This window comes from Callithrix jacchus, chromosome 6, assembly GCF_049354715.1.
Source record: "Callithrix jacchus isolate 240 chromosome 6, calJac240_pri, whole genome shotgun sequence".
Lineage (NCBI taxonomy): Eukaryota > Metazoa > Chordata > Mammalia > Primates > Cebidae > Callithrix > Callithrix jacchus.
Genome location: NC_133507.1, coordinates 14,843,893 through 14,860,805, shown reverse-complemented (window position 1 = coordinate 14,860,805; position 16,913 = coordinate 14,843,893). Strand labels below are relative to the sequence as shown.

At 37.8% G+C, this 16,913-nt stretch overlaps 1 protein-coding gene across 3 annotated transcripts in view; it reads left to right on the top strand.

Annotated features, from left to right (window-relative positions):
* Positions 1–16,913, top strand: part of MCTP2 (multiple C2 and transmembrane domain containing 2) — a 264,931-nt gene that overhangs the window by 105,420 nt on the left and 142,598 nt on the right. For all 3 annotated transcript variants that reach the window (XM_054257201.2, XM_017973284.4, XM_002749091.6), the window contains exons 5-8: positions 9,433–9,575; positions 10,342–10,418; positions 10,943–11,054; positions 15,085–15,120. In XM_054257201.2, the coding sequence (XP_054113176.1) occupies positions 9,433–9,575; positions 10,342–10,418; positions 10,943–11,054; positions 15,085–15,120 (368 nt within the window). The remainder of the gene's footprint in view (positions 1–9,432; positions 9,576–10,341; positions 10,419–10,942; positions 11,055–15,084; positions 15,121–16,913) is intronic.

The following is a 16,913-nucleotide window of genomic DNA, read 5'->3' as shown; positions in this document are numbered from 1 at the left end:
CTTTGGAAGGCCGAGGCAGATGGGTCACAAGGTCAGGAGTTTGAGACCAGCCTGGCCAACATGGTGAAACTCATCTCTACTAAAAATACAAAAGTTAGCTGGACATGGTGGTGCATGGCTGGAGTCCCAGCTACTCGGAAGACTGAGGCAGGAGACTTGCTTGAACCTGGGAGGCAGATTGTGCCACTGCACTCCAGCCTGGCAACAGAGCAAGACTCTGTCTCAAAACAAACAAACAACAACAAAAAAAAAACAAGACAGGACAGGGTGGGCACGGTGGCTCATGCCTGTAATTCCAGCACTTTGGGAGGTCAAGGGGGGCAGATCATCTGAGATTGGGAGTTAGAGACTAGCCTGACCAGCATGGAAGAAACTCTGTCTCTGCTAAAAGTCCAAAATTAGCTGGGCATTGTTGCAGGCTCCTGTAATCCCAGCTACTCAGGAGGCTGAGGCAGGAGAATTGCTTCAACCTGGAAGGTGGGGATTGCAGTGAACCACTGAGATGGTGCCACTGCACTCCAACCTTGCAATGGAGTGAGACTTCGTCTCAAAACAAAAAACCAAAAAATTTTTATTACTTATATTTAAGGCACAACATGATGTTTTGATATACATAGTGTATTAGAAGTCTGTTCCTGCATTTGCTATAAAGAAATACCTGAGACTGGATAATTTATAAAGATAAGAACCTTAATTGACTTTTTTTTATTTTTTGAGACGGAGTTTCACTCTTGTTACCCAGGCTGGAGTGCAATGGCGCGATCTCGGCTCACTGCAACCTCCGCCTCCTGGGTTCAGGCAATTCTCCTGCCTCAGCCTCCTGAGTAGCTGGAATTACAGGCACGCGCCACCATGGCCAGCTAATTTTTTGTATTTTTAGTAGAGACGGGGTTTCACCATGTTGACCAGGATGGTCTCGATCTCCTGACCTCGTGATCCACCCATCTCGGCCTCCCAAAGTGCTGGGATTACAGGCATGAGCCACCATGCCCGGCCTGCCACACACTTTTAAACTACCATTTCTCATGAGAATTCACCCAGTCATGAAGACAGTACCAAGAGGGATGATGCAAAAGCATTCATGAGAAATCTACCACCATGACCCAATGACCTCCCACCAGGCCCCACCTCCATCATTAGAGATGACATTTCAGTATGAGGTGTGGATGGGGACACACATTCAAACCATATCACATAGTGACATGCTTACTACAGTGAAGCCAATTAACATATCCATCATCACATTGTTACTTTTTGTGCCTGGTAAGAGCACTTAAAATCTACTCTTAATAGATTTTTTTTTTTTTTTTTTTTTTTGAGGTGGAGTCTCGCTCTGTCACCAGGCTGGAGTGCAGTGACACGATCTCGGCTCCCTGCAGCCTCCACCTTCCAGGTTCAAGCGATTCTCCTACGTCAGCCTCCTGAGTAGCTGGGACTACAGGCATGCACCACCAAGCCCAGCTACTTGTTTTGTATTTTTAGTAGAGAGAGGGTTTCACAATGTTGGCCAGGATGGTCTTGATCTCCTGATCCTGTGATCACCTGCTTTAGCCTCTCAAAGTGCCGAGATTACAGGCATGAGCCACAGCACCCCAGCCTCTCTTAATAAATTTTTAATATGCAAAACCCTTGTACTAACTAGAGTCTTCATTGATGATAGGTCTCCAGACTTACTCATCTTATATAACTGTACCTCAGTGCATTTGCACGATTTTTCCCTATTTTCTGCACGGGAAAAGTTCCTTCCTTCTTAGGTGACCGAGGAAAAATGCCCTATTAATTTCTGTAATATCCATTAGGGTGTTATGGAACAGCAGCCCCTGTTCAAAACTCAGAAACAACTTAGTCATTTGTTTATTATTTTTCTAGTGTCAAAGTCAGAACTTACAGATTCCATATAAAAGAAGCTCAGGCTTGATTATTTTCCCAGCAAAAAGAGAAGATCCTAAATATGTGTATATCTACAGAATACTATAAATGTATGTGTATAAATAGAATAGTCAGTTATTACTGTTACCCTGTTACATAAACAATTTTAAATATATACTTTTGATGTTTCCAAATACCATTTTTTCCATTGAAGTTTCATATATGCAGCTCAGTGTCTCAAAAGAGCTGATAAATAATTGTTGACTTGAATTTGAAATATTAAGCTCTCCCACAGAAAGTTATCAGATATTACAAAATGGTAACTTAGTGTAAAATATGGTGATACTTTCCTTTCATGAGCAAACAGCTACTTTGGGAAATACATTTAATTAAAAAACTTTCCAAGCTAAAGACAACATTTCTTTTGGAGTAACTGCATGGCTAAATTTTGGAAGTTGGCAAACATGCTTTGCTGATAGCAAATAAGTAAGCTTTTCCTACAAATAATGCTTTTGTATTCAATACAGTGGATGTTTAGTCCAAATTAAGAATGCTAGTTTTAAAAAATGTTACATAGTAAGTTTATACATATATACGCACAGACATACACATAATAAAGTGAACATTAAACTGAATTATAGAAATATATTTATGGGCGGGGTGCAGTGGCTCATGCATGTAATCCCAGCACTTTGGGAGGCCGAAGCAGGCAGATTACGAGGTCAAGAGTTCGAGACCAGCCTGGCCAACGTGGTGAAACCTCTTCTCTACTAAAAATACAAAATTGGCCAGGTGTGGTGGTAGGCATCTGTATTCCCAGGTACTTAAAAGACTGAGGCAGGAGAATTGCTTGAACCTGGGGGACGTTGTAGTGAGCCGAGATTGTGTCACTGCACTCCAGCCTGGATGACAGAACGAGACTCCATCTCGGGGGGAAAAAAATTACGGGCATGTAAGGATTCTGATATCTTATTAATTGAAGTAAGTAGGTAAATAATACTGTATAGTGATCTCTTTGTGATAAATGTGTGTGTGTGCATGTACATGTAAGCATATGAAGTCTATGCATCAGCATATTAAACTTTTCTAGATATGAATATTTTTTTCTTTAAAAAAAATTTTTTTTTTACCATAGCCATTAGTTATATCAAAAAACAAAAAGCAAATATAAGTTGTTTGTAATTAGAGCTGCATTATAGGTTCATTTTATTTGCTTATTACGATTGTCCTGAGCCTTTCAGTGTGACACACACTGTCTTTCTATTTACCGTTTCTGTTGGTACCAGCCATGTTCTTCATAGCACTCTCAAGGTGGTAAGAGTTCCTAAAGATGATAAGTAAGATCAAGGGGAGAACAAAATCTTCAAATTCTGTGATTCTTGGTGACTCTTTACTGGTGATAGACGTGAGTTGCCATGTGTCCTTACTGAGCTTCCTGTTACTTTTTATCAATCATGTCTCCAAAGTGCTCCAGAATCCTCAGTGAATACGACAGTAGGTAAGGAAGTAGATAGTCCTTATGAGGACTAGGTGATTTTAGTTTTTATACAGCTCTTTCCTTCTAGGACAGCTCAGATTATTTTATAGAAATTTTCCCAAATCACACAGAATTCCTGCAAGAAGTAAAATAAAAGAATTTTGCAAGGAACTTAAGAGAAGAAAATCTCACACCTTCAGAGGTGGCAAAAAAAAAAATACTGTAGAAATAAATTAGTGTATGTACATTAACTTGGGAAATTAATGTAAAATGAATGAATATTTAATTACTGCTGCATGCATTGTCATACACTCACTCTTCCGCTTTAGAACTGGAGTGGTAATGCTAAAAATAGTAGCACTGGTGAGGCATTCTCAGCAAATGGCGGAAGCCTGCTATCACTGAAGTATACTGGTTTGTTCCGTTCTCAAAATAATCCCTTGAAGTTGGTAGTTTTCTGTCTCATAAGTGAAGCTACTACACCATAAGGAAATGGAGTAAATGGCCCAAAGTTACACAGTTAGTAAAAGGAAGGTCTGAGATTTTAATTCACCATGCTCACCTAATTGCAAAACGTATTCATTCATTCGTCCATCACATTAGTATAGTCCATCTACCATGCGTATTAGGCACCTCTGGGCATTAATCTGACCTTTCAGGAGCTTCGATTTGCAGAAATTTAATAATACACTCACAGGTGGTCGAAATAATGTTTTAAGTAAATTTGTAAAATTTGGAGTAGAAAAGTTTAAGGTGTTTTTTGGTTTTGTTTGTTTGGAGAGACAGGATCTTGCTCTGTTAGCCGGGCCATAGTGCAGCAGCATAATCCTAGCTCACTGTAAACTCGGAATCTTGGGCCCTAGCAATCCTCCTCTTCAGCTTCCTGAGTAGCTAGGACCACAGGCACATGCAACCACCGCCACATAATTTTTTGAAACAAGTTTTTTTTTTTGGTGGAGATGGGGTCTCACTGTGTCACTTAGGCTGGTCTCAAACTCCTGGCCTCAAGTGATCCTTCTGCCTTGGCCTCTCAAAGTGCTGGGATTATAGACATGAACTATGCATCCAGCCTGTTACTTGTCTGTACTGCATTTCTTAGCATAGTTTAACACTTTACATTATCAAAGTTGTAGGCTACGAAAGAGCAGCTTTTCTTTTTTCTTTTTCTTTTTTTTTTTTTTTTTTTGAGACGCAGTTTCGCTCTTGTTACCCAGGCTGGAGTGCTATGGGGCGATCTCGGCTCACCGGAACCTCCGTCTCCTGGGTTCAGGCAATTCTCCCGCCTCAGCCTCCTGAGTAGCTGGGACTACAGGCACGCACCACCATGCCCAGCTAATTTTTTGTATTTTTAGTAGAGATGGGGTTTCACCATGTTGACCAGGATGGTCACGATCTGTTGACCTCGTGATCCACCCGTCTCGGCCCCCCCAAAGTGCTGGGATTACAGGTGTGAACCACCGCGCCCAGCCAAGAACAGCTTTTCTAAATGGTTTAGATCACATAGTTCCTATCAGTGGACTGTCTCTCAAGATGAGGTTCTATAGGAGTGCTTTTTAGGGCACTTTCTAAAACCTGAGTAGGTTCTTCTTGTGGTCTGGTCACAACATTCTCCTCAGTCCTCAGCTAGCTGTTGCTCTGTTATCTCCACTACCAAGTTTCCTAGCTTTACTCTCTTTCTTCTTTATTCTAAATTATAAGCTGCTGTCAGATTTATATATCTAAACCTTGGCTCTGAACACTTTAGCCTGCAGCTCGTGAGTGAACCTGAATTTCCTTCCCTCTTTATACTAAAATAATTCCAGGTGAGCCAGTCTTAAATGGTGTAAAACAAAAAGAAAGACTATAAAATCAGTGGAAGAAAACATAGCTGAATTAATTTAAAATTTTGTAGGGAGACATTGCTTCTAAACAGGATGTTAAACTACAACCATAAATACAACATAGGTAAATTTGACAAAATAAAAAATGGAAATCCCTTATTGCCAGAAATAATGTAAGTCTGAACAAATTCTGACAAGACTTACAGTCAATGGCTGATTGATTTCCATAGTGAAGGGGCTCATTTAAATCCATAAGCAAAAGACAAAACCATGGGCCCTTCGTATTTATTCCTCCAGCAGTTTCATTGTTAAAATTTTCCTCTGAATATATTCACTTAGGAGCTCCAAGATTAATTATAGAAGGATACCTATTTCAGTATTGTTTGCACTAGTTAATAAAATTGGAATAGGTATTAATATCCAGTATTTAGGAACTAGTTACATAAACTAAATGCAGTGAATATATATTCAGTTAGTTGTTTTAGAAAACAGTGGATCTATATTTCTGGTATGAGCAGAGCTCCAAGGAATGTTAACTGGGAAAGCGTGAGTCCACTAAAAACAATTCTTATGTTTTTTTTTTTTTCCCTGTAAAATGCCCAAGAAACTATTTATGGTGGGTATATCAGACAAATGAGAATCGGCGAAGAGGACTAGCATAGAGATTTTACTTTTCATCCCTTTGAGAGTTGTGTGCATATGTTACTATTCTTAAAAATTAAAGAAGAGGAAAATAAAACACCTGTGTTTATTACAGATGATAAACTAAACTCTGTGCTTTGCTTTTATAGGGTGCTTGAGCTTCGGACTCAAATCTGGTTTTTAAAACTTTATTTCTCATAATCTGTCCTTCCCTTAATCTCTGGATAGATTGAAACGCATGCTTTGCGTCACACCACTCTCATCTTTCTTTTCATATGTATGTATATTTAATTATACTTTAAGTTCTGTGGTACATGTGCAGAACCTGCAGGTTTGTTATGTAGGTATACACGTGACATGGTGGTTTGCTGCATCCCTCACCCTTTCAGGTATTGCTCCTAATGCTATCCCTCCCCTATACACCCCCTGCTATCCCTCCCTGAGCCCCCTACCCCCTGAGATGCCCTGGTCTGTGATGTTCTCCTCCCTGTGTCCATAAGTCTCCTTTTCTCCTTCACTTTTAGAGCAGATGTCTCCTACTGTAAAGACCTCCTTCTCTGCCTGCTCTGATCCACCCATATTTCAGTGTACATCTTCCTTATTGCAGCTTTCACTGTACCTCAGCTAGAACTAGTCTTTCCTACCCACGAGCCATCATTATTCCCAGGTTCTGCTCTGTTGGGACACTTCCTTCTTGGACTTCGTGTTATATTCCTGGGTTGCCTCCTGCCCAGTAGGTGAAGAGCAGGATTTGGGATCAGTGCACCTTGTAACCTCCTGGAATGCCCAGCATGGAGCCATGCTTGGAAATGGCCAGAAGCTGTTCATGGCCCATTAGCATGCCTGACAGATGTAGCATTGAGAGAGATTTGATGACCCACAGTGTCAGTGGGCAGGAGTAGAAGAAACAAGGGCAGTCACACGTGGTCATTAGGAAGGGAAGTTGGTTCAATGTTTGTAGAGGACTGATGATGACTGGCTGTTAGTTTTGCTCACATATGTATGTGTGTATATGTACATACACACGTGTGTTTTATGTATGTGTGTATATGTGTGTGTGTGTGTGTGTGTGTGTGTATGTACATATATACTGCTGTGTGTTTGGAATGAAGCAGGACACTCAACCCACAGATGCTTACACCCTGATAGTCTATGTCTGAGGTTGAGAGATTCCATCAGGTCCGCAGGGCAGAATTGGTGACGGCCTCAGAATGGAAGCATCATCTCTGGGCTCCTGGCTTCATTCTCCTCGCCAAGTGCCACACCGCCACAAGAGCCTCATTGTGTCTGAAGCTCCCAGTGAACGAGGTTAAAGTCCACCCATTCAGGTGTCATCTCATCATTTGTATAATCTGGGAGTTGCATTCCTGAGTGGCCGACCCCTTTTCAGAAGCTGCCTAGTTGAGATGTCACTTCCCTGACAGTGAGGCACTTAGGCTCAGAGAGAAAATCACAATGTGCTCCCGCCTCTCTCAAATTTTCCCTAACAATTAATGCTGCACTAACTTGACACCCTCTTTCCTTGTTTGGCTTTGTAAACCCCGGTCCCTTTTTCTATTAATTCCAGACATTAATATTTTCTTTCACGCAACTGCCGCCATTCACCCGTGAAACAGTTTGAACATTATGTAGCTGTCAAGATGCCTGGGGATTACCCAGTATGCCTTGCCTGTGAGAAACTGACACCACCGAGGCCTAGTTTTGAGATGTTTATTTTGAGAGTACGCTGACAAGCATGAAGGCCTGATCCCACAGTGGCAATTTCATTTAATTAAAGGCCTCTTTTTATTATAGTTTCCCCCCACTTTTTTATATATATATATGTATCAGAATGATTGTTAAAAGTCTGACTCACCAGAGGTGTTCTCTTCTGCTGTAAGAGGGAGGGGGTGGGTGGATTGCACTCTCGCTAGTGAGCATTTCACTGAATGGCTGTGAATGCATTCATTTTTACTGTTCTCAGAACTGCCTCTGAACATGGTGTGTATATATCTGTGTGTGTGTGTGTGTGTGTGCGCGTGCATGCACTTGTGTGCATGTCTGAGTTTAAATAAAGACTGATGGGCATCTACTCCTATGTTATCAAACTTAAAATGTGCAATTTTGCTATGCATATGTGTATATTCTCAGCTTATTTAATTTTTTTGTTTAAAGCGAATACCCTTGCAGTATTGGAAGGCTGACTTCTCAAAACCGTGTAAGGCTTTTCAACCACGGCTGCTATTTCACTTCATAGTGATGTTAATTTCAGTTCAAATAGCTGGGAAATGTATTGCATTCCATTTTCAGTCATTTGTAGTACTGGAGCTAAATAGAAATATTAAAAGGAGCTGAAAAAATAAAAGATTGAAGTAGTGCATGATGGATAGTAATGATTTGATAAATGTTGTGACAGAATAGCCTAATTAATTTTTGATATAATATTCTTAGACTATATTGGCTTGATGTTGACATCAGCAATTCATTTTAATAAATATTCCGGCGGGGGGGGGGAGCTATCTTGGGTACTGTCCAAGGCACAGGGAATATATCAGTGAACAGACCCGGCTGTTGGTCTTTGTATGCTTATTCACTGTGCCGTGCTTCCAAATTAACTATAGTATCATAACTCCCCAAATTAGATTATCTTCCTTTGTAGCATTATCAGCTGGCCTTCATTTATCTCCTCATTGATTGCTCATTCATTTAAGCCTTCTTCTTCTACAGTTCACTAGGTAGTAACGAACAATTGTATTCCAAGCTTTGTATCATGAGATGCACATGCATGTAACACACACACACACACACACAAAATACATAAATTCATGTATTATGTTTGTGGGCTTTTTTTTTTTTTTTAATTCAATTGATCTGAAAAGTGTGGAGGAGGGTCTGCCATCAGCCCTTCTTTTTGCTTTGGGCAGAGTGACTAGAGGGACATTATTCATTTCTTTTGGCATCTGTTTCAAAGCTCCCAGGGAGGAGCTGGGCGGGTCAGCGGTGTCAGCGCTGAGGCCAGCTGAGGGCCCGGCTGATGTGGAGTTCAGCTGGCCGGGCTGAGACAATGTTGGCCGCTTTAGTGCAGGTGCCGGGAGGCAGTGAAGAATGGCAACTTTGTCAATTTAATCTCCACGCCTCCAGTTTCACTTGTAGCCCCATCATGCCATTTTTTGAGTCAGTGATTCCAGAGATTTATTTATTATGATTATATTTTAAAGTACAGGATTCTCTTGAATCAGCCATCTGGCTAAATGTTTGAAACCGATTTCTTTTCACTTTTCACTGACTCGCTGTACCTCCTAGGAGGGGCGGGCTTCTCCCTAGGACTTCTGACCCTGTTAGCTGGTGCTGATGGATTTTATTTCCTGAATTTTTGCAGGTAATATAGGGGTGACCTGCCCACAATGAAACAAAACAAAAAATGCACAAGGAGTCCATTTATATTCTACCACTAAATTGTTAGTTACCCCAAATTGTTCCATGTCTCCTTCCATCCTCCACCTCCGAGGCCTTTAATCTCTGTGCAGGGAGACGTTAGTCTGGGGAGTGGGGAAAGGATCTTTATTTAATGAAGGTCCCAGGCTTTTACATGTTTCTTAAAATTCTATCTTGTTTTCTTTTCTTTTTTTTTTTTTTTTTTTTAAGGCACAAGTGATCCCTATGTGAAATTTAAGCTGAATGGGAAGACGCTGTACAAAAGTAAAGTCATATATAAGAACTTGAACCCAGTTTGGGATGAGATAGTTGTATTGCCAATACAAAGCCTTGATCAAAAGCTGCGTGTGAAGGTAATCACAGATGGCTTTCAAATCTCCTGTATTAAAAACATTTCTCTGCATTTCCTCATGTCCTGTTAGGAGTGAACTGCCCAAAATTCTTCTATTAAGCCAGATTAAAAATATTAATACAGGAGAAATTTCTTAGACTATTTGCTGACACTCTGTTTCTCTTCAATCAATGAGATACACTCCAGTGAAAATTAGAGTGAAAATAATATCTGCATTGATTGTATTTAAATCTACAAAATGTGGAAGAATTATTACTGGTAGTGTGGTGGTAACAAGTACTAAAGCCTTTCCCATGAGGAGTATGTTTATACTTAATAGAGCTTCAAGCCACCAGTTGTAAGTGTCAATTGCTACAACATCTGAGTTAAAACTGCATGAGTTGGGTGCAGGATGAGATTGCTATAGAAAATTTAGCAAATTTCTATTTAATTGGCAGATCTGCTCACTGGAAAATACTAAATTTTAATGACAGACTATTTAAACTACAGAGAGTGGTACATTGTGCATAACATTTCAATGGCTATAAATACAGCCTCGAAAGAAATTGTTGCTGTTGTTTTGATCATAGTAGGCAAAATGGGCAAGATTGAATAATTTTGTTCTGTGCATTGGCTTGACTAAATTTCTCTGTAACTGTACTGTCCAAAGTATTTCAAGATCTGAAAGACTGATTTCAAAATTTCCAACCTATTGCGTTTGTTAATAATTTGATAAACTTGGTTGGTTTACCATAATAATGTGTTATTGACCTGTGTCCTCTTTGTAGGTGTATGATCGAGATTTAACCACATCTGATTTCATGGGTTCTGCATTTGTCATTCTCAGTGATCTTGAGCTTAACAGGTACCACATTTTTACTTTTTAATTGTTTTATTGATGCCATTTTAGAGGGAACTCCTGATAAAGTTAAATGGTGCTCGCTGAGGTCAAGTGACAAAAACAGCATATCTGAACAAAGGACAGAGAGCTTTAAAGTGTTATAACGCTCAGTGTATTTTTAAGGATTTTTCCTTTCTAGGTGCCAAATATATTAGTCAGATGTTAAATATTTTTAATGCATTCTAAATGGTGTATTGGATTTCATACTTTCATTTGTTAATATTCAGTGTCATTAACTTAGAACAAGTGTTTACATTTTATTTGGGTGGCAGAGGAGGGGGATCAGTTAACCAACTGTTGAATTAATGCCCAACGGTTTCACTACCCTTAATATAATTGTTTTATTTTCACTAAATTTCGTGCTTTCTTAACATTGTGTCTAATCCTTATTCAAAGGTAGGAGACTTTTACCATAAGCTTCTGATGCCTGTAGGTCAATACCGTCCTGTCAAGAAGTGGTAGCATTATTTGTTGCTTTTTGCTTGTAGAACCACTGAACATATTTTAAAACTGGAAGATCCAAACAGTTTAGAAGATGATATGGGAGTGATCGTCTTAAATTTGAACCTAGTGGTGAAACAGGGTGATTTCAAGAGACATGTAAGTGGGACCTTCTGTTCTTTTTAAATGGCTCATTTTGTCCTTTTTAAACGGATCAGGGCAATTGTCCTTTGATAGCTAGCTAAGAGTTTTACAATTATTTTGGGAGGGGTGAAAAATTTTGTGGAGTCTTAAACTATCTGTGTTTTAATACAGTGCTCTTTTTGAAACACTGGAAAGGAAATTCATTAAGGAATTATTTTTTGTGTGTTATTAAAATGATCAGGTATACATTTGCAGCATTCTGGTTTCTTCTTTCTTTTTTTTACTTTTAGCTGCCAGGTTTTCCATTGGGAGTTCTTTTGGGAAGATACAGATTTTAATGTTTGTATCTAGTACTTGGAAACTTACTAGTACATGGAAATTTCTAGTTGATAGAGTACCTATTAAAGATATCTGTAACATCAGTGAAGCATTAGATTTTGTCACAGTATGATTGGGACGCTTCTTATGAGCAAAAATGTGGATACAAATCAATTTATTTTATTTGGGATTATGTTTTATAATTTTAAGGCTATATTAGAACAAAAGCATCTTTGATTATGACTTTTGAAAAGTATTTTTAAAGCCAATTAAAGTACCTGCTTTTTCATATGTGTTATAATTCAGCATATTTATAATCCAATATAAGAGGATAAAGCCTACTTATAATTAGGTCCCCAGTAATGCTTCTTGAATTGAGGCAGTGGGGTGGATGAGGAGGATACTTTTTATTTTGACATCACTTATGCTTTTAGTTGTAGTTTTTATGATGAAAATCATGATTGATTTACTAGTAAACTTGTGGAAGATAACTTAAGGTGGTAGGAAAACTGTAGTGTAACTTTTCAATTGCCTTTTCAAGCATTCAGCTAAATATCTGCTATTTTTAATTTGAATTCCTTTTATTCCTTCTTTTTAAAAAGTGGCACTGTTGACAGTTTCGACCTCAATAAAAGAGATAGTTTAATGTTCAAGTGTTTTAAATCAGTGTTGAAATAAAAGTATTTTTTCTCATCCTACCTACAGAAGGAGGGATTTTCCTTAGCTTATTCTTAGTCTGGACAGCATTGTGCTGCGTCTATGACTCTGGGTTCGGTGTCAGTGGTACAGCAGGTGACCGGTGACTTGAGCTGGGGGCCAGGCAATGTAAACAGGTATTATTTGTCACGTGGTTGACAACTTGCCAGCTATCTTCATACAGTTTCTTAAATATTCAAGTGGGGTTTGTAAAGGTAGTTGATTTCTCCATGAAAATGGCTGCATATTCAAATGACTACCTTTGTGAATTTTTTTATAGCATATTAGATTAGCAGTAATATTGGCACTTAAAAGGTATTCCATATTGCCAAAATTTGGAGTTTTAACATGATGCCATTTCAGTTTTTCAATTTATTTCGAATTGCAGAACAGTGAATACTAGATGCAGCGTGAGTTGTTTTTGTAAAAGATCTCAAAGAGACTGTCTTTTCAGGACTTAAGAACAGCCACAGTTTTCTTCTGAATTGTGATCCTGGTTTCCTCTGACTCCCCTGCCTCCCATGTTGAAGACTTTGTCAAGATGTCTGTCTGCTCACTCGTGTGCTTCCTTCTTTTCTTGGGTCTTTGTCTGGCAGAAGCTTAGTATACAATGTATTTTATATATATATATATATATAAAATACATTGTATATATATATATATATACACACACACACACACACACACACACAAATATATTTTTACTCCCATGTATATACACACACATATTTTATCTACACACACACACACACACACATTACCTCCCTGTGTACAGATATATATTTATCTCCATATATACACACACGTTTTTCTCCATATGTATACACACATATATTTATCTCCGTATATACACACATATATTTATCTCTGTATATATACACACATATATATATTTATCTCCATATTCATATTTATTGAGATAAATGCACATGTGTATGTATATATATGGATACATGTATATACACATATAGACACATAAATACATATACATATGGAGATAAATATGTGTGTATATGCAATATACAGTATGTAATATATATGTAATGGAAATATAGAAGATTCTGCCTACTCTTATGTGTTCTGATTGGTAGTTTTTTCCCATTTATCTTTTTGATCAAAGAAAATTAATTGAGGAATAATTTATTCTGGGCCATGTGTGGTTATTCAGCTAACAGTGCATATTGTGAGCCCTTGGGGTATAATAGATTATCAGAATCTTTGCTCTTTTCCTTGAGTTTGAGTTAATATTTAAAGACATTTTTATATTGGGATTTTAAGTGAGAACGACTAGCACTTGGGACAGGAAATCAGTAGATTATTTGAGTGAGATAATTTGTTTATAAATTTCTATTTTAATTTAAACTATGGTGGACAGATCTCAGTTTAAATTCTCGGTTTTTTACCAATTTTTTTCCCAATCATTTTTGAGGTAGGCTTTGTTGCTTTGGAACCAAGCTGACAAAAATCTCAGTATGTGCAAAATGTTTACAAATTGACTCTTATGTCCAGAAACTTAAATGTATGTGAGAATGGTACAGGCAGAAGGGAAGATGCTGGCTGGCAGGCTGACAACCATGCTCTGTGTTCTTTTCCATGGCAAAAATAGGGAAAAGAAGTAGCTAAAATTATGGGCTCTGTTTTCAGACTGCCTGGGTTTGAATCCTAGCTCCACCAGTGGTCTGGTTAATTCAAAGACTTATTTAACTTCTCTAAGCTATAATTTCCTCTTACGTGAAACAAAGTTTAAAAAAGTGCCCATTTTATAGGATTGCGAAGATTGAAATATCAATATGTGCTTGGAATTGGGTAGTCACACTCAATATATGGTAGTTGGTAGCATTGTTGGAAGTGAAGAGTCATAGTCATTTTTCAATAGTTTCTTTACATGCTTTATCTTGTATAATTGTTATTAAAAAATGAAGTGAGTTACTATATGTCAAATATAGTTACTATAGGCCCAAGTAGCCCTGTGTGCCTAAAAGTTGATAATTAATTTTAGTGGTTGATTTGGGTGAAAATATCTGTTACTATTTTGGGGGGAAAAAAAACCCAGAAAAACCCACCCAAAACCCTGATATTAATATCCAGGTAGTAGTACCTACAACTCTGTCATGTGCTGAATGCTGAACTCACAATTTCACTGGGGGACGTGTAATTAATGAAGAATATTTTCCAGTCATTTCTGTACCAACATTTCTAGTTGCTGGTCAATGCAGTATCAGTGGATTTACCCTGAAGACTATTAATTTTCTGGGTTTCTAATGTATTGGGAAAACATATTGGCCAAGTGGATTGGTCATTTACCTAAAGGTATTTTTTTCTTAAGAAAAATAGTAAATGTGGTCTGCTCAATTAGGTTTATAATTGAGTTGTAGTCTCCCAAATTTATCCAAGTTGTAAGGGCTTTGCTTGGAGAGAATTTATAGGCAAAATTCAGCAGCCTTGGTATGACAGATGAGAGATCAGAAGAGAATAGTGCTGAAGTTTCTTGCTATTCAGAATTTTTTTCTTTTCCTTAGATACTGTTATCACATTTTCTTAATTATCCAATAATTATTCAGATTTTTTCATTGTTTTGAATATTGAAATTTACTCAATGAAAGTAAATGGATTTTTTTTCTAGCATCTATAATAACCTAAATATGAACTATCAGTAATCATGAATTTCTTAAACATTTTTATAATACTGAGTATTTCAAGCAGAAGAAACCTTTCTATTTTTTGAGAGAGAAAAATAGGGTGTTGTGAGGGAATTTTTAAAAATATACTTCTAAAGATCAAACTGTTTTTATGTCATTGTTTTTTCATATTGAATACTTAGAGAAAATGACGTAACACAACCACATACGTGATTTTTTTGCTGTTGTTTCTGTTTTCTTGCTGAAACGTGCTTTCTCTGTAACCTCAGAACTTGGATGTTAATTATCTCAGTGTAACCTGGACCATCTAACACAATATAATTACATGGATGATGATTCTGTTTTTCTGTTTTATTTTGCCGTTTTCACCATTCCATGGACACAATCTTCAGCGTTGGTCAAATAGAAAGCGGTTAAGTGCCAGCAAGGTAAATATACTTTTCTTCTTTAGATCATTTGGTTAAAAACTTTGCCTTTGTAGCAACTACAGATGACTACATGATAGATATTACCCAACCTTTACATCAAACAGAATTCTTTTCTTCTTACTGCTGTTACGAACACAAAAGCAACCTTCCTTTAAAATTTTGTTTAATAAGGGTATTGCCAGATGTTTGAGCTGACTCTTGTTTTAGTGGTGACATTTTATATGTACCGGCCATGTTAGAGTGCTACACTTCATTAAGCTTGGATTATTTCGAGTTTAACATGGTTAGATTTAGTCCCTTTAGGAAGTTATTTGCCCTGAGACAGAAACTAGTGTCTGTGTCATAGGGGCAATGTAAAGGTTGAAAGAAATATGTGGTATACTTTGTAAGTCTCTTTAATATCTTTTGAAAAAGCCATTTGTATTTTTTTTTGATAAAATTTCCTTCAAAGCTTTCTTCGTGAAATGTTGGTTATTTATTTTTTACATTGCTAGTGTCTTTTGAAGCAATTACACAATTCTGCCTGATTTATAAAAGGTGCAAGAATGCATTATTAATTTATGAAGTTATTAAAGTAGCCAGTTGTAACATCAATGACTAAATGTGAAAATTAGTGTAAAAACACAACAAAAGTGTATTTGTAACTTAATTTAGCAGCACCGCTATTTTGTAAGGAGCAGTAACGACAAAATAATTCATATGAAATTATGCAACATTTGAGACTCTTCCTTCAGTTTCTGAATTGTGGTGGTGGCGGTGGTGTGTGTGATCGGAAGATACATAGATGACCTCTGTGAATGCCTCTATTTGCACACCCACATATTTGTGCACACAAATATGCCAGCTCTGTCTAACATCACTGTATCTCAGTTACTTATTTCTCTACATAATAAAGAGTTTGAAATTGGGGGCACTTCTAGCTAAAAGATTGTAGTTTGGATATGAAGGACAAACAGAGAGAGAATTCTAAACTGACTTTTACTAGTCATGTAAGAAGAAAGCAAACTTTCAAATCTTGCTTTTGCAAATACAAATGAAACAAAGTTTTGACTCATACTAAAATACACACCCTTTGCAATTTGAACGCTTTAAAATCATTCTCATAAGATGTTTTGTTGTCCTATGAGTTCACTGGGTTCCCAAGGCTCTGATTCTTTTTAGAAATCATATTACTATGCAATAAATAATAACATGGAGCCATCTCAAACATTTCTTCGAAGTCTGCCTTATCCTTTATAGTCACTAGGGGGTAGAAGAACATCACTTCTCACCACAAGACAAAGCCCTGCTCTCACTCTCCCATATTAAGAGTTTCTGTAACCACCCAAAGCAGTAAAGTTTCCCAGAATGCTTTGGTGAAGCCTGACAAAGCAGTATTTTCTGGTTTATTGATTCTGCGGCTGCACTAAAACACTGGTACTGTACATCAATAACCATCTTTAGTTAGGGAGCTTTGGTCTGTGGAGGAGCACTGGCAGTTTGTGGAAGGACATAAAGGCTGGAAAGAAAAATTGTGAGCTTGGGGAATATTGGAGTCTAGGGAGGACAGGAGAGGTTATGGAAGAACGACCAAACGAATGAGGAGGGATAGAAAACATGTTGACGGCCTGGATAAAGTGATCAAAAATATGAAGGGAACAGAAGATCCCGGGGAGCGGTATTTATATGTATACTTCCTAGTTGTGTCTTACAACTGAGCTGTTTGTCTCTTTTTTTTTTTTTTTTAACTTTTTTCCCATCGTGGTAGTTTCTCGAATTTGACTTCAGTGTTCTGGGCTCAGGGATGCAATACA